General features: G+C 39.6%; 1 protein-coding gene across 1 annotated transcript in view; it reads left to right on the top strand.

The window, feature by feature from the left end:
- Positions 1-24052, top strand: part of DSCAM (DS cell adhesion molecule) — a 696196-nt gene that overhangs the window by 443025 nt on the left and 229119 nt on the right. Inside the window, exon 11 of the mRNA XM_061425997.1 lies at positions 18424-18597. Within this exon, the coding sequence (XP_061281981.1) occupies positions 18424-18597 (174 nt within the window). The remainder of the gene's footprint in view (positions 1-18423; positions 18598-24052) is intronic.

Genomic DNA, 24052 nt, shown 5'->3' with positions numbered 1-24052 from the left:
ACCACCTCAGGTTAGGATATGCCAAGTCTCCATCTCCATGCGTCCAACCTCTTTGGTCCATTGATTTCCTGGACCTGCAGGCATCTTGCTGGATTTTTCCAGCAGCATCTGCTCCAAACCCCTGCACCAGACTCATCGAGGCTATGTAGTCACATTTGTCATCCAGTACTCCTTGTACCCACTAACATGCAAATATGACAAGCTATATATCTTGAATGAATACAGAGAAAGAGCTCAAAGAATCTAAAAAGAAGAAGGTGACACCTCCCTGGGGCAGAAGTGGTGAAAATAAACCCAACTTTAGGGTCAAGTGTGGTTCCTTCAGGTACAATAAAGGCAGTTCTGCTTGTCTGTTCCAGGTAGAATCAATGGGTCTTATTGAACAATAATGAGTTCTTGGAAAAGGATGGTGAGCATGTTACTGAAATGTAGGAGTCCAGCTGCTTGCCACTCAAAAGCCAACAAACAGGCCAGGTTGCTGGAAAGGAAAATTTTCTTTATTTCAGATGCCACCAGCTGGGGTGGGAAGAAGGCAGACATCTGTCCAAAGGTCAACTTCCCCCCAAACTCCACCATTGACAATCAGTGGGCAAGAGATTTCCAGAATTTATAGACAGAAAAAGGGGGCTCCAGGCAGAAACAGAATAGTCAACTCTGACAGTCGTCTTGAAATTGGTCATCAGTGGTCTGACCAGCATCATCTTGATTGTTTTAGGTACAATTAATCTTCAGTTTCAAGGGTGATGTGTTTTAATTTCTTTGAAGTCAATTCTTGGGTGGCAGATTGTGTCATGGCTACAGTCTGGTCATCATGTAGTTAACTTCTTCTACCTGGTGGGGTATTCAGTATCTATAAGATAGCTCACAAGAGATGGATCAGAAAATTATCTATAGCCCTTGAAGAAGGAAGTAAAGGTGCTTGACTTTGCTTAATGACTACGTTATTATTATTTGGCCTCCTTTGATGACTGCTTTCCTTTGTTTATATGTATTCTCATTTCTCTCATTACACTTATTCTTTGACTAAAGTTTTTTCAGACAAAATGCAGACTGAGGACTTGGGTGGACAAGGACCATAGGGTCTTGCTCTGTTTCAAGCAGAACAGAGAGGATGAGTGATCATTGTGTTGTTTTACTTTCTTCCTTTGTTGGTAGAATAAAACAACCAGAGGTGGATAACTTCTGCCTTCCTCTATGCTAAAATAAGTGGAGTCTCTGGCTCTAGAAGCTGCATCAAGACCACCATAGACCATGCTCCCTCAATCCCACACCCAAGGAAGCTGCAATTACCCTGAGCCTTGGTAGAGTCACCAGGAAAATGGACTCCTGGTCCATCCTGTGCCCACTTCTTTTTCTCCACTCCTCTGTCTTCCTTCTTTTTCATTGACTCTCCCCAGGAACTTTCTAACTTGTCCTATTGTGGATAGGAATAGCCACACTGAGGACACATGTTTGGAGATCTCTTTCTCCAGGGAGATGGTAACTGAAAACCTCATATAATCAACACAGCTACAGGGGTACCTCACAGCCCACCATCCCAATACAAAGCTGTGATGGCATCAGCAAAATTCAGCCACTCAAACTTTATCCAGTGTTGCATATCCCTTCAGCTAGTACTGAGTCATGCAGTTCATAGTTCCATTTTCTGATAAGTGAGTGAGAGAACTGTATTCCATCTTGAAGGAAAAAAAAAAAGACACTTGCAGTTTAAGTACAGCGTAAAAGTTATGAAATCAGCATGATAAACTAGTGGACCACCAAGTTCTAACAACCCCTGGGCAGGTACTAGTGTAGGCCACCTAAGGTCACTTGCTTTCATAGGATAGGATTCTTTAGGATAGACATAACAAGATTGCCAGGAGAAATATCAATAACCTCAGATATGCAGATGACACCACCCTTAGGGCAGAAAGTGAAGAGGAACTAAAAAGCCTCTTGATAAAAGTGATAGAGGAGAGTGAAAAGTTGGCTTAAAGCTCAACATTCAGGAAACTAAGATCATAGCATCTGTCCCATCACTTCATGGGAAATAGATGGGGAAACAGTGGAAACAGTGGCTGACTTTATTTTTCTGGGCTCCAAAATCACTGCAGATGGTGATTGAAGCCTTGAAATTAAAAGATGCTTACTCCTTGGAAGGAAAGTTATGACCAACCTAAACAGCATATTGAAAAGCAGAGACATTACTTTGTCAACAAAGGTCCATCTAGTCAAGGCTATGGTTTTTCCAGTAGTCATGTATGGATGTGAGAGTTTGACTATAAAGAGTTTGACTGAGCTCTGAAGAATTGATGCTTTTGAACTGTTGTGTTGGAAAAGACTCTTGAGAGTCCTTTGGACTGCAAGGAGATCCAACCAGTCCATCCTAAAGGAGATCAGTCCTGGGTGTTCATTGGAAGGACTGATGTTGAAGCTGAAACTCCAATACTTTGGCCACCTGATGCAAAGAGCTGATTCATTTGATAAGACACTGATGCTGGGAAAGATTGAAGGCAGGAGAAGGGGATGACAGAGGTTGAGATGGTTGGATGGCGTCACTGACTCGATGGACATAGGTTTGGGTGGACTCTGGGAGTTGGTGATGGACAGGGAGGCCTGGCGTGCTGCGGTTCATGGGGTCGCAAAGAGTCGGACATGACTGAGCGACCGAACTGAACTAAACAAGATTAAAATTTACAAAAGAAATGACCTTGATACTTTTGAATTATGATGCTGGAGAAGACTCTTGAGAGTCCCTAGGACAGCACAGAGATCAAACTAGTCAATCTTAAAGGAAATCAACCCTGAAAATTCATTTGAAGGATTGATGCTAAAGCTGAAGCTCCAATACTTTGGCCACCTGATGCGAAGAGCCAACTCATTGGAAAGGACCCTGATGTTGGGAAAGATTGAAGGCAGGAGGAGAAGAAGGCGACAGAGGATGAGATGGTGAGATAGCATCACTGATTCAACAGACATGAATTTTAGCGAACTCTGGGAGACAGTGGAAGACAGAAGAGCCTGCCATGCTGCAGTCCATGGAGTCTCAAAGAGTCAGACAGGACTTAGTAACTTAACAACAGCAACAGCAACCTTGATGCTGTGCTAGTAAGGGTGTGATGTTGTATCAGGAAGGAATTTAGTACAGGAAATTAGATGCATGCATATTTTTAGAAGGAGGGGAGGGAGTCAGCTGCCTTTCAGGAACTTAACAAACGCGGGAACCATTTGTGGTCCCCACTACCCTAGAATGAAGTGGTAATTTGTTCTGGGTTTGGATGTCTGTTGTCTACACATGCAGGGACTGGCTGCTTCTACAGGAGAATTGTGATTTCTCCTTCCTTCCATTTCCAAGTCATATTCAGGTGCCTCTCACTGGTGAAATATAAACCAGAATCATGACAAATCAGCCAAGAAAATGTTCTTCTCAGGCTTCCCATCCCTGGAATTTAGAGAAGGGTTTAGAAGTACAACAGTAGTGCTGAGATAGACAGGTACTCTCTGATGCAAACATAGAGACAAAATGTCATGTGCTCATTGTGTACCATATGGAAGCTTCTTTCTTTGGGTTTGGGAATAGCCCCCCAGCCGGAAATTGGACCCGTGTCTCAGAACTGTGCCTCTGTCCACTTTGGAGTTATTCTCTGGAACAAGGCTCCTAGAAACCAGCCCTCTGTCACCAATCAAGGATTCCCTTCTCACAACCACACCTGAAACAGGTCCAGCTGCTGTTCTTTGGACACTTACTCTATTTATCCCATCCTCACCCCATCTTTGTGTCTACTTACTCCCTTCAACCCACCAACTCTTCTCAGAGCAGGAAAGCCCTCTCCCTGAGAAAGGAAAGTAAGTCCCTTCCTCAGGAGAACACTGCTTTCTCCATAAGGTCAAAAGGGACTATGCTCATTTTCACTATATTGATTCTTCCAATCCATGAACACCGTATATTTATCCATCTATCAATGTCCTCTTTGATTTCTTTCACCAGTGTTTTATTGTTTTCTATATATAGGTCTTTTGTTTCTTTAGGTAGATATATTCTTAAGTATTTTATTCTTTTTGTTGCAATGCTGAATGGAATTGTTTCCTTAATTTCTCTTTGTATTTTCTCATTATTAGTGTATAGGAATGCAAGGGATTTCTGTGTGTTGATTTTATATCCTGCAACTTTGCTATACTCATTGATTAGCTCTAGTAATTTTATGGTGGAGTCTTTAGGGTTTTCTATGTAGAGGATCATGTCATCTGCAAACAGTGAGAGTTTTACTTCTTCTTTTCCAATTTGGATTCCTTTTATTTCTTTTTCTGCTCTGATTGCTATGGCCCAAACTTCCAAAACTATGTTGAATAGTAGTGGTGAAAGTGGGCATCCTTGTCTTGTTCCTGACTTTAGGGGAAATGCTTTCAATTTTTCACCATTGAGGATAATGTTTGCTGTGGGTTTGTCATATATCACTTTTATTATGTTGAGGTATGCTCCTTCTATTCCTGCTTTCTGGAGGGTTTTTATTGTAAATGGATGTTGAATTTTGTCAAAGGCTTTCTCTGCATCTATTGAGATAATCATGTTTTTTATTTTTCAATTTGTTAATGTGATGTATTACATTGATTGATTTGTGGGTATTGAAGAATCCTTGCATCCCTGGGATAAAGCCCACTTGGTCATGATGTATGATCTTTTTAATGTGTTGTTGGATTCTATTTGCTAGAATTTTGTTAAGGATTTTTGCTTCTATGTTCATCAGTGATACTGGCCTGTAGTTTTCTTTTTTTGTGGCATCTTTGTCAGGTTTTAGAATCTATATAGTGAAAATGAGTATACTCCCCAAAGCAATCTATAGATTCAATGCAATCCATATCAAGCTACCAACAGTATTTTTCACAGAGCTAGAACAAATAATTTCACAATTTGTATGGAAATACAAAAAAACTCGAATAGCCAAAGCAATCTGGAGAAAGAAGAATGGAACTGGAGGAATCAACCTGCCTGACTTCAGGCTCTACTACAAAGCCACAGTCATCAAAACAGTATGATACTGGCACAAAGACAGAAATATAGATCAATGGAACAAAATAGAAAGCCCAGAGATAAATCCACACACCTATAGACACCTTATCTTTGACAAAGGAGGCAAGAATATACAATGGAGAAAAAACAATCTCTTTAACAAGCGGTGCTGGGAAAACTGGTCAACCACTTGTAAAAGAATGAAACTAGAACACTTTCTAACACCATACACAAAAATAAACTTAAAATGGATTAAAGATCTAAACATAAGACCAGAAACTATAAAACTCCTAGAGGAGAACATAGGCAAAACACTCTCTGACATGCATCACAGCAGGATCTTCTGTGACCCACCTTCCAGGATATTGGAAATAAAAGCAAAAATAAACAAATGATACCTAATTAAAATTAAATGCTTCTGCACAACACAGGAAACTATATGCAAGGTGAAAAGACAGCCTTCAGAATGGGAGAAAATAATAGCAAATGAAGCAACTGACAAAGAATTAATCTCAAAAATATAGAAGCAATCCTGCAGCTCAATTCTGGAAAAATAAATGACCCAATCAAAAAATGGTCCAAAGAACTAAACAGACATTTCTCCAAAGAAGACATACAGATGGCTAACAAACACATGAAAAGATGCTCGATATCACTCATTATTAGAGAAATGCAGATCAAAACCACAATGAGGTACCATTTCACACCAGTCAGAATGGCTGCTATCCAAAAGCCTACAAGCAGTAAATTCTGGAGAGGGTGTGGAGACAAGGGAACTCTCTTACACTGTTGGTGGGAATGCAAACTAGTACAGCCACTATGGAGAACAATGTGGAAATTCCTTAAAAAACTGAAAATAGAACTGCCATACGACCCAGCAATCCCACTGCTGGGCATACACACTGAGGAAACCAGAATTGAAAGAGACACGTGTACCCCAATGTTCATCACAGCACTGTTTATAATAGCCAGGACATGGAAACAACATAGATGTCCATCAGCAGACGAATGGATAAGAAAGCTGTGGTACATATACACAATGGAGTATTACTCAGCCATTAAAAAGAATACATTTGAATCAGTTCTAATGAAGTGGGTGAAACTGGAGCCTATTATACAGAGTGAAGTAAGCCAGAAAGAAAAACACCAATACAGTATACTAATGCATATATATGGAATTGAAAAAGAAGGTAATGATAACCCTGTATGCAAGACATCAAAAGAGACACAGATATATAGAACAGTCTTTTGGACTCTGTGGGAGAGGGCGAGGGTGGGATGATTTGGGAGAATGGCATTGAAACATGTATATTATCACATGTGAAACAAATCGCCAGTCCAGTTTTGATGCATGACACAGGATGTTCGGGGCTGGTGCACTGGGATGACCCAGAGGGATGGCATGGGGAGGGAGGTGGGAGGGGGATTCAGGATAGGGAACACATGTACACCCGTGGTGGATTTATGTCAATGTATGGCAAAACCAATACAATATTGTAAAGTAATTAGCCTCCAATTAAAATAAATATATATATATATATATATAAAGAAAGGGACTATGCTTTGATTCTTTGGTGCAGGAGAGAAATAACGTAGAGCCTGGTCATCTAGGGTGCAGCCTAGGGAGCAGAAAGCCATATCCTTCCTATTTTCTCCTACACAAAAATCATCTTTCACCTTCCAGGAAACTCTCTGAGTGTTCTCATTGACCAGCATCTTCTGGTCCCAGCATATGGGCACTGATGCCCACTTGCATTCATGCAGCCTTGTTCCCTTTTGTGTGAACAATCTATATGGCTTAGAAATGGGTTCTTCTTCCCATTTCATATATGACGACATCAAGGATGCAGACAGAATAAGCTAATACTTGCTCAAGAGCCCAGTTCCTTAGGATTCAGAGATACCATTAGAACTCAGTTCTGATTCTTGGTCAAATCCTCTCCCTATAGACCTGCAAAGACCTCAAAGGGAAGCAGAGATGAAACAAAGATGGTGTTTACTGCTGCCTTCAAAGCAGGCTTACTTGGCAACACTCGGTTTCTCTTTTTCCTGTTTCCATCCTCTCAGTTCTTGAAAGTCCTGCTAGACATAGCTTTTCAATAAATAAGAAGGGTCATGCAGTAGGAACATACCCAGTCATTCAGTGTGTGCCTTACGTAATGTGTGAACACTTTCTTTTCATGTAATGGAGCATTAAAATGGTCCCCATTTGACCTCAACTAGCCACAGAAAACTGACCAAGTTTTAATTAATGATTTCTGGTTTTGTAAGTGTATCTTCTAGCTAATTACCCAAAGTGCTTACGTTATGCTAACAGGATTGCACATTTTTGAAATAGAGTGTGCACTGTGTTAAATTTGGTTCTTTATGATAATGATGCATCTAAAGTCAATGAACTATAATTCTGTCAAGTCAAGGCCAAGTCCACTTTCCTCTGATTGAACATGTGCTCACCATTGGAACTGTTGTCCATATGGTGGATGAATGACTATGTTTAGCATGATCACATTTATAAATGCTATATCCCTTCAAGTTTGGTTCATTTTCTGATGGAAAAAAAAAAGATATAATGGTATTCAACTGCACTTATACATTGTCTCTGTCTCCACTAGGATCTTTTAGTAATGAAGAGACTGCTCTCAGTCCACATAGGAATTAGTAGATAATCTTCTTCAGCTACTCAACTGAGAAGGCTTAGCAATGAAGCTGAATTTTATTGTAACTCTTTACTATAGATGGGTCAAATATTGTATTTCTCTGGTGAAAATTCTTCAAGGAAAAGAAAGCATTTGTGTTTTTGACATGAACAATCCTATAAATTTATCACATTCTATCAGCATTTTGATGTTTCAGGGCTTTGTAACACATTTTTATACAATCTGTAAATTCCATAGCATTTTCAGATTTCCTGATTTGCTGCCTTATGGATATATTTTAAAAATCCTACATTTGGCTGAATTTTCAGGTTGTGTGTATTAGTCTAGATCTGGCTCCCAATTTGCAGTTAACTTTGAGAAAGGCATTGATAGCCTTTATAGATTTTTCAAACAGTTTACCAAAATTAAGCACATAAATAAAAATCAAAGGCTTTTTCCTCTGATTTTTAAGGTTCAATAATATTTATCCTTACCATAATGAACATATTATCCATAAGAAGGAGTTTTATAATTTATAAAACCAGACCTTAAAAGATGCAATAAACTTTTATAAGAAAAAGAAGTATGATCATCTCAATAAATGATGAAAAGGTAGCTGATAATATCCAAAACACAATCCTGATTAAAACAACATGAAGAAAAATAAAGTTTTCTAAAAATAGGAATATAGAATCATTTTTAGGACTCAAAGTGCTTTGGCAAAAGAAGAAAAAGACAAAATCCAGCAGTTTAGTTCAGTCGACTAAACTCTTTGCGACTGCATGGCCTGCAGCACACCAGGCTTCCCTGCACAGCACCAACTCCCAGAGTTTTCTCAAACTAATGTCCATCTAGTCGATGATGCCATTGAGCCATCTCATCCTCTGTCATCCCCTTCTCCTCCTACCTTCAATCTTTCCCACCATCAGGGTCTTTTGCAGTGAATCAGTTCTTCACATCAGGTGGCCAAAGTATTGTAGTTTCAGTTTCAGCATCTGTTCTTCCAAAGAATATTCAGGACTGATTTCCTTTAGGATGGACTGGTATGATCTCCTTGCCATCCAAGGAACTCTCAAGAGTCTTCTTCAACACCACAGTTCAAAAGCATCAATTCTTCAGCACTCAGCTTTCTTTATACTCCAACTCTCACATCCATACAGGACTACTGGAAAATCCAAAGCCTTCACTAGATAGACTTTTGTTGGCAAAGTAATGTCTCTGCTTTTTAATATGCTGTCTAGGTTGGTCATAGCTTTTCTTCCAAGGAGCAAGCATCTTTTAATTTCATGGCTGCAATCACCATCTGCAGTGATTTTGGAACCTCCAAAAGTAGTCTCTCACTGTTTCCATTGTTTCCCCATCTATTGGCCAGGAAGTGATGGGATCTTCATTTTTTTGAACGTTGAGTTTTAAGTCAGAGTTTTCATTCTCTCTTTCACTTTCATCAAGAGGCTCTTTAGTTCTTCACTTTCTGCCATAAGTGTGGTATCATCTGCATATCTGAGGTTACTGATGTATCCAGTAGATACATGAATATAGCAAAGAATATAAGCATAATGTTCACCAAAAAACAAGTACAAATTCATTAAAAGATCCTCACTTATCTCTGAACAACCTTTCATAGATCATAGCCTTGTTGTGGCAAAAGGGCTTGTGTAAGTCAATGAAGCTATGCCATGCAGGGCCTCCCAAGATGGATGGGTCAGAGTGAAGAGTTCTGACAAAACGTAATCTCCTGGTGGAGTGAAGGGAAAACCACTCCAGCATTCTTGCTACAATAACCCTGAATAATGTGAAAAAGCAAAAAGATACGACACCAGAAGATGAGTTCCCCAGGTCAGAAGGCGTGAAATTAAAAGATGCTTTCTCCTTGGAATGAAGGCTATGGCAAACCTAGACAGTGCAATAAAAAGCAGAGATGTCACTTTGCAACAAAGGTCTGTATAGTCAAAGCTATGGTTTTTTCAGTAGTCATGTATGGATGTGAGAGTTGGACCATAAAGAAGGCTGAGCACCAAAGAATTGATGCTTTCAAATTGTAGTTCTGAGAAGACTCTTAAGAGTCCCTTGGACAGCCAGGAAATCAAACCAGTCCATCCTAAAGGAAATCAGTCTTGAAGATTCATTACAAAGACTGATGCTGAAGCTGAAATTCCAATCAGGTCACCTGATGCAAAGAACTGACACCTTGGAAAAGACCCTGATGCTGGAAAAGATTGAAGATAAAAGGAGAAGAGGGTGGCAGAGGATGAGATGGTTAGACAGCATCATTGACTTAATTGACATGAATTTGAGTAAACTCTGGGACACACTGAAGCACAAGGGAGCTGGTGTGCTGCAGTTCACAGAGTGTCAAAGAGTCAGACATGACTTAGTGACTGAATATTTATAAGCAAAAGCAAAAAGTAATACAAAAATTAGTAAAATCATGTAAATTAAACTAATGAGATATATACCATATTGATGAAGATCAAAAAAAGTAATAGTGCACATGTCTGAGGGAAAAATGAACCCCAACCGGTGGAAATAAAATAGCTCCATCTTTTACTAAGCAACTTCACAATACATTTTAGCACTAAAATATACAGAATTCCACTTCAAGGATTTACCAAAGAGCCTCTTTTCCACTATATCTTTCTATTGAACTGATTGATAAGCAGAGAGGTCCACTGAAACATGGTCCTTAGTCTTGTGGAATAGGAAAGATGTAAAGTCAACTAGCATTAAATGATTAACGAATTAGAACAGGAATTAGAAAAAACAAGCAGCAATAGTGTGTACATACTCTATGCCCTACCACCAGTTTAAGAATTTAAATGTCTCTACCACCTTATGAAGGAGGACCTGTGATTAATCCATTTTACAGGTAAGGAAGCTGAGGAACTGAGTGCCTTCCTGATTACCTAGTTTCTCCCAGTGTACTGGAGATTGCTTGCTGTGTAACAGATTACCCCTAAGCTTGGTGACTTAACAATGATAATGCATTCTTACGATCTTCGGATTTCTTTGGGGCAGGAGTCTGAGTACGGCTTAGTCGAGTGCTCTAGATGAAGGTCTCTCAGCGCCGCAGTCAGGTTTCTGGCCAGGGATGCAGTCATCTCAAAGTCCAAGCCCACTTGTGTGGTTGCTGGCAGGATCCAGCTTCTCACAGAACTTTGTTTGAAGAAAACCCTTGAGGAACTCTCTTTACAGGGAGGCTTACAATGTAACAGCTCACATTTCCCCAGAGTGAGGGTTCTGACCTGAGAGAGAGAAGCTGACAAAGAGGATGCCGTCTTTTGTAACCATAGCAAACTGCCCTGGATCCACCACATAGTGGGTGCTTAGTAATTGGACAATAATCACTATTTTGTAAAGACAAAGCACAATTTTATATGTGCTTAAAGGAGAAAAGGTCAGTTTTCATTCCAATCCCAAAGAAAGGCTATGCTAAAGAATCTTCAAACTACTGCACAGTTGCACTCATTTCGCACACTAGCAAAGTAATGCTCAAAATCCTTCAAGTTAGGCTTCAACAGTACATGAACCAAGAACTTCCAGATGTGCAACCTGGACTTAGAAAAGGAAGAGGAACCAGAGATCACATTACCAGCGTCCACTGGATCATAGAAAAAGGAAGAGAAATCCAGAAAAATATCTAATTCTGCTTCATTGACTATGCTAAAGCCTTTAACTGTGTGGATCACAACAAACTGGAAAATTCTTAAACAGATGGGAATACCAGACCACCTTACCTGTCTCCTGCAAAACCTGTATGCATGTCAAGAAGAAACAGTTAGAACTGGACATGAAACAAAGGACTGGTTCCAAATTGGGAAAGAAGTACGTCAAGGCTGTATATTGTCACCCTGCTTATTTAACTTATATGCAGAGTATGTCATGCAAAATGCCAGTCTGGATGAAGCACAAACTGGAATCAAGATTGCCAGGAGAAATATCAATAACTTCAGATATGTAGATGACACCACCCTTATGGCAAATATTTTCATTAATCATCAAACATCTGTTTAAATATTCTGTGAATATTCATATGAATTAAGTTTTAAATAATTAATATTGTATGTGTTTCTGTTGTAATTTTGCATGTTATGCATTTTGATAATTTTTTGGTCTATTCCCAAGGAGTAAAAGGTGTAGGAATAATTTTGCTCGTTTCTTCTTACTTTATAAAACAACCAGTAGCTGATACTGAAGAAAGTAGCTCCGAAAGTATTGAGTTGGCCAAAACATTTGTTTGCATTTTTCCATGACTATTGCATGACATCTTTCCAAAGAAACTTTTTGGAAAACTCAACATTAAAAACTACTATAATGTTTTTTTCATCCCTGATTTTGAATTCTTTATAAATAAGATGAATTAAAACCATTTATCTATTAGAATGATGTTATGAAAGGCTGTGTAAGCCACCACAGAAATCTCTTTCATACATTATATATGAGATACAGAACTAAAGCAGGTGTGTGAGTATTGCTAGTATATACCACTCCTCTAACTTTACATCCTTCCATATGGGCTTCCCTGATAGCTCAGTTGGTAAAGACTCTGCCTGCAAAGCAGGAGACCCCAGTTCGATCCCTGGGTTGAGAAGATCCGCTGAGAAGGGATAGGCTACCCACTCCAGTATTCTTGGGCTTCCCTTGTGGCTTAGCTGGTAAAGAATCTGCCTGCAATGCGGGATACCTGGGTTCAGTCCTGGGGTTATGAAGATTCCCTGACAAAGGGAAAGGCTACCCTCTCCAGTATTCTGGCCTGGAGAATTCCAAAGAGTCGGACATGACTGAGTCACTTTCACTTACATCCATATACTTTTTTTTTTTTTTTTATCAGTAATACCTTTAAATCAGACGTCAGCAAACTGAACCATAAGTCAAATCCTGCTCAAAACCTGCTTTTGTAAATAAGTGTTATTGAAACATGATTGTGCTGATTTATGTATTTGGCTTCCTCTGTAGCTCAATGAGTAAAGAGTATGCCTCCAGTGCAGAAGACCTGGGTTCGATTCCTGGGTCGGGAAGATCCCCTGGAGAAGGAAATGGCAACCCACTCCAATATTCTTGACTGGAGAATCCCATGGACAGAGGAGCCTAGGAGGCTACAGTCTATGGGGTCACAAGAGTCGGACACGACTGATCAACTAAGTACCCACACACACATGTATTTTCTATCACTGCTTTCATGTTTCAATGACAGAAAAAAGGAATGTCACAGACTTGCAAACATAAAATATTTGTGACAGATTGCAAACCAATTTGTTCTTTGGCCTTTTATAGAAAAAGATTTCCAATCACTGAAAATATTGAGAATTTCTATCCATGAACATAGTATAATGAATAGTCCATCTCCATTTATTTAGGTCTTCTATAATTGTTAGCAACAACTTTTGCAGTTTTCAATAGGCCAATCTTGCATTTATCTTGTTAAAATTTATCTCTAAATATTTCATGCTTTAATGCAATATTATTGCTTTTTAAAAATTTCAGTTTCCAATTACCTGTTACATATATAGATACAATTAGCTTTAAATTTTATATTTTGATGTATCCATGTGTTCTATGACTTTGCTAAACTCACTTATTTTTCTAGCAACTGTTTTATAGGCACTTTTGATCATCTATAAATAATTCTGTCATCCATGAGGGAAGGCAGTTCCATTCTTCTTTTCTAATATATGTGCACTTTATTTCTTTTACTTTTTCTATTGTTCTTGCTAGAATCTTCAGAATAACCTTGAATAAAAAGGTCAAGACCAGAACTCCTTGTCTCTTTCTTGATCTTTGGTGGAAAATAGTTTTTACAATTGAGTAAAAAAATGATGCTAGTTGGGACTTTTTTCAAATCTTTTCTCAAGTTATTCCATTTTACAACTAGTTTACTATGAGATTTTTACCAGGGTCTTATCAGATTGCTGAATTCTATAAAATATTTTTTATTCTTTCTTTGTATTCATTCAAGTAATCATATTGTGCTTCTTTGTTGGTCTGTTGATATGAAGAATTTCATTAACTAATCTTTGAATTTAAACCAACCTTGCATTCCTAGATTAAATTTCACTTGGTCATATTTTTTTTTTATATGTTGATAAACCTAACTTGCTAACATTTGGTTACGGATTTTTATGTCTGGGTTCGTTGTAGATTTTGATCAGTAGTTCTAAGGTATTTATTTGATTTTGGCATTGAGATGATGTTGGCCTCATAAAATCAGTGATAAAGTACACCTTCCTCTTGTATTTTCTGAAAGACTTCATGTAAAATTGGTATTTTTTTAAGTGTTAGCTAACCTCACTACTGAAGCTGTCTCGGCTTTGAATATTCTTGTGGGAGATTTTTAACAATAAATTAAAAGTATTTATAGATACGGGACTATTAAGGTTATCTAATTTTTCCAGACTGTTCTTTGAGAGTTTGTTTTGTCCCAGAAATTTATTATTTAATAAAACTTTTAAATTTATTGGCACAAAATTATTCCTAATATTTTTCTATTATCCTCTTAATTCAAGTAAGGGCTGCAGTGATAGCCTCTTTCATGATTTTTATTTGTAGCTTATATCTCTTCCTTCTTCTTGACCAGTCCTGATAGAGGTTTATCTATCATATATTTTTTTGAAGAACTATATTTTTGTTTTATTGATTTTTTCTTTAGTTTTTTTATGTTTTCTTATTTCATCGATTTCAGTTTTTCTCGCTATTAATTTCCTTACTTCTCCTAACTTTGGATTTTATTTGCTCTTTTTGAATAGCTTCTGAAGGGGGATCACTGATGTGTGATCTTTTTCCTTTTCCAATACAAACATTAATGCTACAAACTTCCATCTAAGTGTTGCTTTTAACTGCATTCCATGCATTTTGATATACTGTATTTACATTCTTATTCAACTCAAAAATATATGTGTGTGTGTATATATATATATATATATATATATCTTCTAATTATTTTGGTGATTTCTTCTTTGACTCATGAGTTATTTAGAATTGCATTGTTTAATTTTCAAATATTTGAGGTTTTTCCCAGATACATTTCTGTTATTGATCTCAATGTTAGTTTTTCTGTGGAACTAGAACATTAGTTCAGTCGCTCAGTTGTGTCCAACTCTTTGCGACCCCATGAACCACAGCACGCCAGGCCTCCCTGGTCATCACCAACTCCCAGAGTTCATCCAAACCCATGTCCATTGAGTCAGTGATGCCATCCAACCATCTCGTCCTCTGTCATCAACCTTCTCCTTCTGCCCTCAATCTTTCCCAGCAACAGGGTCTTTTCAAATGAGTCAGCTCTCCACATCAGGGGGCCGAAGTATTGGAGTATCAGCTTCAACATCAGTCCTGCCAATGAACACCCAGGACTGATCTCCTTTAGGATAGACTGGTTGGATCTCTTTGCAGACCAGGGGACTCTCAAGAGTCTTTTCCAACACCACAGTTCAAAACATCAATTCTTTGGCTCTCAGTTTTCTTTATAGTCCAACTCTCACATCCATACATGCCACTGGAAAAACCATAGCCTTGACTAGGCCGACCTTTGTTGACAAAGTAATGTCTCTGCTTTTCAATATGCTGTCTGCTGCTGCTGCTGCTGCTGCTAAGTCACATCAGTCGTGTCCGACCCTGTGTGACCCCATAGACAGCGGCCCATCAGGCACCCATCCCTGGGATTCTCCAGGCAAGCATACTGGAGTGGGTTGCCATTTCCTTCTCCAGTGCAGGAAAGTGAAAAGTGAAAGTGAAGTCACTCAGTCGTGTCCGACTCTTAACAACCCCATGGACTGCAGCCTACCAGGACCTCCGTCCATGGGATTCTCCAGGCAAGAGCACTGGAGTGGAATATGTTGTCTAGGTTGGTCATAACTTTCCTTCCAAGGAGTAAGCATGTTTTAATTTCATGGCTGCAGTCACCATCTGCAGTGATTTTGGAGCGCAGAAAAATAAAGTCAGCCAATGTTTCCACTGTTTCACCATCTATTTGCCATGAAATGATGGGACTGGATGCCATGATCACAATTTTCTGAAAGTTGAGCTTTAAGTCAGCTTTTTCACTCTCCTCTTTCACTTTCATCAAGAGGCTTTTTAGTTCCTCTTCGCTTTCTGCCATAAGGGTGGTGTCATCTGCGTATCTGAGGTTATTGATATTTCTCCTGGCAATCTTGATTCCAGCTTGTGCTTCTTCCAGCCCAGCATTTCTCATGATGTACTCTGCATATAAGTTAAATAAGCACAGTGTCAGTATATAGCCTTGATGTACTCCTTTTCCTATCTGGAACCAGTCTGTTGTTCCATGTCCAGTTCTAACTGTTGCTTCCTGCGCATACAGGTTTCCCAAGAGGCAGGTCAGGTGGTCTGGTATGCCCATCTCTTTCAAAATTTTCCACAGTTTATTGTGATCCACACAGTCAAAATCTTTAGCATAGTCAGTAAAACAGAAATAGATATTTTTCTGGAACTAGAACATAATCTGTATTAATTTATCTTATAACATCTATTGAACTTTTTATTATGGCCCAAAATACTATCTCTCTGGGTAACTGCTCCATGTGCACTCAACACTAGCATGGAATCTGCTGTTCTAGGATGTAGAGTTCTATAAATCTCAGTTCAGTCAAAATGATTGATAGTGATATTAAAGTCATCTATATTTCAAATATTATTTCTTCTGCCCCTATCTTCTCTTTTTTAGACTGTCACTACCCAGTGTTAGAATATTTGATATTGTTCTACAGCTCTAGGACAACCTATTCTGTTTTTTTCACTCTTTTGCACTTTTTGTTTTAATTTGGATAATTTCTGTTGGCCTAGCTTCAGGTTCACTAATTATTTTCTCTACTGTATTCAATCTGCTAATTAGATTAAGGAATTCCTTACATCTAATATTGTAGAAATGTTGTTTCTAACATTTTATTTATGTCTTTCTCTTTTGTATGGTTTTAATGTTCTTTCTGAATCCCTTACCTGTCTATGGTTATTAGTCATAGTTGTCATAAAGTTCTTATTCGACAGTTTCATACTAAGCTTTCAAGACTGTTGATGATTTCCTCTCTGGTCCTTCTTGCTTGCTTATTTCTTTTTTTTTTTTTGTATCTTACAACATTTTATTATCTTATAATACTCTGATGCATAAAAGAGTAGAAGCTGAATTGGGCTATACTTATTTCCAGTTCTTTACTTCTTCCTGCTTGTATGTCCAGGATCTTGTTCTCTCACTCTCTACCAAACATGAGATTGTTTACATATGCCATAGCTCCTTGTAGGATATTTTAAATTCTTTGCAGACTAACTTTACCCAGTTGCCTGTGACTTCTGCTCTGTGATTTATTCCAAGAAAAGTATGATTTTGTAGATTAACCATCTCCTTTTGGTGGTTAGAATGGAAGTGATATTCTTTTGTGTCTTTCTCCATCCTTTTCAGAAATGGAATTCTATGTTTTAAATTTGAATTAATTCATATATCTTCTCTAGAAGTTCTCTTTTGGTAGAACCTACCTGCTTTAGCAATGCTGTTTGCCTTTCAAATTCATTGTGGAGGGTCCCCTTAGATACATAGTTAACTTCCTTTGTCTCTTTGGTGGAGCTGAAACAGGGAAGAGAAGGCACAGCAGTAGTCTCTGTCACTGTGACCTGAGGACACCAATAAGTAAATGATGAGTTATGGGGGAAACTATAGGAAGAAGTGTATCCCCTCTTGTTTCATTTCCCCATACACAAAGTCTGAAGTTTCCCACATGAGTGGGTGACCTCTCACCTGTTCAGGTCCCACATAGGTTCTGGGGACACAGAAACCAGCAGCTCTTCTCTAGAGCACATATTTGGCCCATGCTTCAGGCTTTCTCTAGAAAGAAGGAGTTGTCTTCACCTGTGGGTATTCTCCCCAAATCTTCAGATTCAGATCAGAATATGAGAAACCCTATCAGCCTTTCAAGGCCTAGACCACACCCTCCTAAGTCCCAGAAGGGGGAAAAGCAACATAGCAGTATCATCTGATTCAACCAACTACTGTTTTCCCAGAAATCTCCCTTATCTTCTGTTTTATTATTTCTAAGTTTATTTTTCAAAATAGTTTCATATGGATCTTTTATATGGATCATGTTTATGATCATAGCATAGACAAATGGGCTATATATCCTTGAATGCAAGCACTTTAAGGTGTTTTAATTGTGCTGTCTTAGTGCAATGATCTAACAGTTATTTAATAACATTAAATGGTATTAATAGTACATTGTATTTCTAGACCACGCTTAGAAGGGAAGTCTGCAATATTGGTATTCACCTTGTAGTCTCAGATGTGTGCATTGTGGGAAGTCTTCAAATGTCCTCCCCCTGAAGCATTCTTGTTTACATTCATTTTAAGTCCCTGGGAACACAACAAATTAAGTTAGTTACACACAAGATGTCTACTTCTGTAGTCATTCTACTGTGATTTCTGTGAATAATTTATCAACCAGTTAAGGCTCATCAAATCTGGCTTTTTATGTGGAAACTATCTGTAAGGTCTCTTACTGTTTATCTCAACGTTTGAAATGCTATCATTTTAAATAAACATGTTTCTCCCTAAACAAGAATTTCATTATCAGAAGAAAGAAAAAAGAGTCTTGGCACATCAGGGGCCTGTCTGCTGGGATGTGTGTTCAGCATCCGTCACCTCCCCGTGGGATGTGTGTTCAGCATCCGTCACCTCCCCGTGTTGTCTGATGCCCTTGAGTTCATTGTCTTCCGTCACCTCCCCGTGTTGTCTGATGACCTTGAGTTCATTGTCTCCCTGTTTTTACTCCTGTTGGCATCACCATTCCTCTTTATTTTATTTTATTCCAGGTGCTGGGGTTCCCCAGTTCCAACCGATTGCCCTGAATGGCCGAATTCAGGTCCTCAGCAATGGGTCTCTGTTGATCAAGCACGTGGTGGAAGAAGACAGTGGCTACTACCTGTGCAAGGTCAGCAACGATGTGGGCGCGGACGTCAGCAAGTCCATGTACCTCACGGTGAAAAGTAAGGAAGACGAGCTCTTCATTTTACCTAAATAGGGCTCTGGGGCTTCCATTTTCAGTGGTCTCCACGCACACTGTTTAAAAACAAAACAAAACAAAATGTGGTTTGTTGCAGCTGGGGGGGTTGATGCTTTCCTGTCTTAAATATACAGTTGAAGAGGCTAGTAGAAGTTCAGCGACTGTCAGAATATGCAGAGTGTGCATCAGAATATGTGTCCAGGGCAGGGAGCCCTGGGCTTCCCTCCCTCAACTCCCCTGGCCATGGGTTCAGGCTCTGAGCAGCCCAGCCGATGAGTGGGTTGCTGCCTTTGGCACCCAGATTTCTCTCCTGTTGATTTTATCATGGAAAAGCCTAGTGCAAGGTCTCAGATGTGTTCTTTTCAGTGGTCTCTTCATGCTTTTTGTCATTTGCAAGCTTGTCCATAGATTTCCTTCTTTAAGACCACTGTGAAATCAAGAAACTGGAAACCTCATTATTAACATACATCCCTACAAGAAGATAAAGCATATAGGATTATACTTAGCGTCCATGTTGCTGACAGATCTTATAGGAAAGGGTGAAATTATTTTTGTACTTTGGTTGCTAAACCACCAAAGAGAGGACATAAAGTAGACCAGCTTCTACTGAGCATTGCTCACTAGCAAATGGTTGTACATCTAGTTTATACTGAATGGCTTACGTCTTTCTTCATTTATATGCTTTGCTACTGTGTAGATTGAGATGTCTTCCTGACCACAAGCTTTAATCAGACTTCCTCTTGTTTAACTATGCTGTGTATAGGTTTTCAAGGATCTCTACCATCTTATTTATTAGGAGATTGGACTTAAAAGTGAATTTCAGTGCTATGTGTGAGAGAGACAGAGACTTAAAGACTAGCTACAAGAATTTATTCCAGTTAATCTATTTTTTTCTAATATGACAATGAAAATATCAAGCTATCTATTGCTATACTTTTGTTTTTTTGTTTTTTATTTTATTTTATTTTTTTTAATTTTATTTTATTTTTAAACTTTACATAATTGTATTAGTTTTGCCAAATATCAAAATGAATCCACCACAGGTATACATGTGTTCCCCATCCTGAACCCTCCTCCCGAAACATGTAAAATATCATGTATGAAACGAGATGCCAGTCCAGGTTTGATGCATGATACTGGATGCTTGGGGCTAGTGCTATACTTTTGTATCATTAACAGATTATAGTTCTGAAATAAGGTTGCTTTGAAATATTAATACATTGTGGACATATCAATACATAATTTTGACTGCTAAATGTCATATTCTAGAGAAACTGATTTGCAATAATTAGAGGGCAAAAAGTCATATCACTTAAATCCAAAGTTGAAGTGGTAATTTTTAAAAATAATAAATTGATGAAATATTAAGGAAACTCAAGATTTGAGGACCAACATTGACCAATATTGATCCATCTTTCCCCAACAAAAAGAATATATTTTGCATGCTAAAAATAGCATATTTTAATGAAAAATGATTCTATTTTCCAAAACAATAAATGAGAAGAGGAGCATCATTTTACATTTTTACAAATGCCTTTAAAATATGGTTTTATAGAAGACTGTTCAGTTCTGATATCTCTTTCTACATTTAGACTGTTAAAATATACTGTTCTGGTTGAATTAATAAAGAAAATTTAGCTTTGTACAGACATATTGTCAGAAAAGGAAAGAATATTTTAGTAGCTTTCTCAGATAATTGTGGATATTCTTCAGTGATTCTATACCAAAACTCAATCAGTCGTGGTTTTCAATAAAATAGTTACCATGTGGGATTTGAAATAACATTAATGACTTTTCATACTTGGTTACACTATTCCATTGGTCTTTCTTGCCCTTTAAATAGAAACTGCACACAGTCACAATTTTGTAACACACTATGAAAGCGAAAGTGAATGTCGCTTAGTTGTGTCCAGCTCTTTGTGACCCCATGGACTATACAGCGCATGTACAGTACAGTACATTTCTCCAGGGCAGAATACTGGAGTGGGTGGCCGTTCCCTTCTCCAGGGGATCTTCCCAACCCAGGGATCGAACCCAGGTCTCCCTCATTCCAGGCAGATTCTTTACCAGCTGAGCCACAAGCAAAGCCTGTAACACACTATATTGGTCATTTTAAAAACATTGGTTCACTGAGTTACACCAGTCTAACACATGTTTGACTGAGGCATTTCACTGGTGGTGGTGGTCACTCAGTTGCTAGGTTGTGTCGCACTCTTTTTGACCCCTTCGGCTGTAGCCCACCAGGCTCCTCTGTCCATGGGATTTCCCAGGCAAGAATACTGGAGTAGGTTGCCATTTCCTTCTCTAGGGGATCTTCCTGCAAAAATCACATTCATTAATATTACCACTTATCTCCCAAGCAAGGTGGTTAAGAATAACAATTAAAAAAAAAATTGTTTTCTATCCCACTAATACATATCTAGGCTCTAATAGATACAGAACCCTCTGAAGGATGTAAGTACAGTCAACCATGGACCTTGCCTTCATGAATGAAAGAATGTATGTTTTGAGAAAGAAGACAGCAAGGCAGGAGTACAGCCTGCTAATCACAGTGCAAGGAAAAGAGTAAGGTGCACAGAGATGCCTGGGAGGACAGCACCATCATTTTGAGGAGATTAAGGGAAGTGTCAGGGTGAAAAAATCTTTTAAAATGGGTAGAATTTGAAAATGCAGAAATTGAAGGTTTCCCCACATCTCTCTCCATACTTTTGATGCTGGTATTAGAGTAGACATGGGACCACAAAGATGTCCACTTCCTCTTAATGGGCTTTCCCTCCTTGGGACCATCAGGCCTGAGTGTGGACAGCTCTGCTCCAGCAGAGGGCACCCCTGTCAGGACAGAGGGGGGGACACCTGGAACACACAGGTTCCCATCCCTTGTAGAATTAGTGACTACAGAACAGCACTCAGGGTGCCAGAGTTTTTAGTCCTGAAGGATGCAGTTTGAAAGATAGAGTTGTTGAGGGTAAGCAGAGGCATGGGAGGGAGAGAGAGCAAATATAAGAGATCAAAAGACTCAAAGTGAGGGGTAACTGTGTTTGAATGTTGTACCAGGTAAGTGGAGGGGACCAGAGAAAGAAAAATTCATAGTGAGTGTTTGTTCATCAAAGACAGATGTTCTTAGAGCTGGCCAATCTTAGTTTCTGTCTCTCAAACCATATAGACTATTAGCAGAGAGGTGCATTTATGAAACAGTTCATTTTACCAGTTCTTGATAACCCTCAGGTAGCTTTGTACAAGATTGAAGTCAGGAGGACAAGGGGATGACAGAGAATGAGATGATTGGATGGCATCACCAACTTGACGGACATGAGTCTGAGCAAACCAGACATGGAAGCTTAGCGTGCTGCAGTCCACAAGACCGCAGAGTCAGACATGACTGAGTGACTAAACAACAAGCTTTGTACATAATTTCAACTTCAGGCATCTGGTATCTTTAACCCTCTAAAAGCACAATGTTTAAACTCTGAAAAGCAAAAACATAATTTCAAGAAGATATATAAAAGCACAGAGACAGAAGATACACAGTGACGCTGTTCCTCCAGTGATCACATTTAAACGAAAACAACAGCTAACAGAGCGATGGCTTGCACTTGATCTTCATGTACTTGCTTAACAACACTACTGAGTCTGTGAACACTGACAGGCTTAGGCTGAGCACATGGTCGTGGGAGACCTGCCAGTGGGTGTGTAGGTAGTTTTTACCAGGAAAACAGGAGACAGTGGAAACAGAGAGCCTCCACTCTGGCCTGGCACAGTCAAACTTGGTACCCAGCTGCCAAGCAAGCAGATTGTATGTCCCTGCAGCCATGGCGGGATTATACCTGACATTGCAGCAGAGAGGTTCTGGGCTCTTCTTATCTGATGCTACCCAGGCTTGCATCAGGCATGATTTCTTTAATGTTTCAAAAGAAACTGCACTGCCTTCAGTAAAAATATTAAGTATTCTCTATTTTCTATAAGTCATTAAAAAAAAAAAAAAAACTGGTCTGCAAATATTTTTAAATGCAATAGGACAGGGCTTTCTACCTGATCAGGTTTGTCAGGAAGTTAAAGTGGCTTCTCAGATGAGAGCTCTGGATGCCCAGGGAGGCTGGCACTGGAGTTTACATACACTTTAAAGACCCGAACACTACTACTAGAGCCTGGTTTGGAGGAAGACTCAGTGGATGCTGGGAATCAAGTCCTGGTGCAGACTGGGTTTCCTGTCTGGGAAGTTTTCTTACCACCGCTCCAATGATTTCAAAACCCACCACTCTAATAATAAAGCAATTTTATGAGTGCCTCCCTGCCATCTCCCATTTTGGAGTCAGACATAAAGAGGCCATGGGAAGGGAAGATAGCAGGCAACCATGTTTGGAATGAAAGGTCGTGAGATAGAAAGTCATCATGAGATAAAAAAATAATCAGTGCATATCCTTCCAGCTTTGTTGGTATTCCTGCTTCTGATTCACCATTATAATCTCAATGCTGATTTATCATTTATGAAAGATCATCCCAGGGATAGGGACCCAAAACACCAGATAATGTTCAGGACTTTTGGCAAAAAGGACAGGGGAACTGGGCTCGACTTTGAATCAAATTTGGCCTCTGGTGATCATGCTACATCCCTCACCCCAGGACCATCAGGGGCTGCAGAAGTCTCTCCCACCCCCACATCAGGGACCACTTGGGATCTGGGGAGTGTGGTCTTTTGTGCTGAGAAAACAATTCCTGAAGCTGTGGAATCTTTCAAGTGGAAGAGCTATCTTCTCAGGTGCCAAAATTGCACCCTCCACTGTCCCAGGTTTCTGCCCCAGCCAATCTGAGCCTGTGCGCCTCCGGGAACACTGCTTTCCATGTGGATCTCTAGCCCACGATGCCAGGCAGCTCTTCTTTCATCCACCACTCTCACAGGTCCCTTCTGATTCCCACATGCTGTGCAATAGAGCATCCCTCATCAAACAGGAGCAGGCGCTTCCCTGGAGAGTCTGTTACTCGTGGAATCCACCCTCCCCCACCTCTGGATCCCAGAGTCCACCCATAGGTTCCAGTCTAGTCTTGGTCCTCAGGCCCCCGCTATGAGCAGGTCCCTGGGTCCCATGCCACCTGATCTCCATGTTCCCAGAATGTAGGGATGCCTGAGTGTGCATGCACCAACTCCGGTCAGACAGTCCCCAGGTCCTGGCTGTTTCTGGATAGTAACATGATTTGACCTCAGGCTACCTCTTGTCCTGTTATTGCCAGAGTGGGTGTTGGGGTGGAATACAATATTTCATCACTCTACACCACCACCCCAAATAGAATCTGTTCATATCCACCCTTGGACAGTCCATTCAACCCCTGCAACTTCCTGCACTCATGTGCCACCTCAGGACTGACAGGTTCACCCACGAACACCTGCAGCCTTGCCCTGTGATGCTCTGGGGGGAGGAAGGAGCACTACCCTAGGCTGACCC

Source organism: Bos javanicus, chromosome 1, assembly GCF_032452875.1.
Source record: "Bos javanicus breed banteng chromosome 1, ARS-OSU_banteng_1.0, whole genome shotgun sequence".
NCBI lineage: Eukaryota > Metazoa > Chordata > Mammalia > Artiodactyla > Bovidae > Bos > Bos javanicus.
This window is presented reverse-complemented; position numbering and strand designations above follow the sequence as displayed.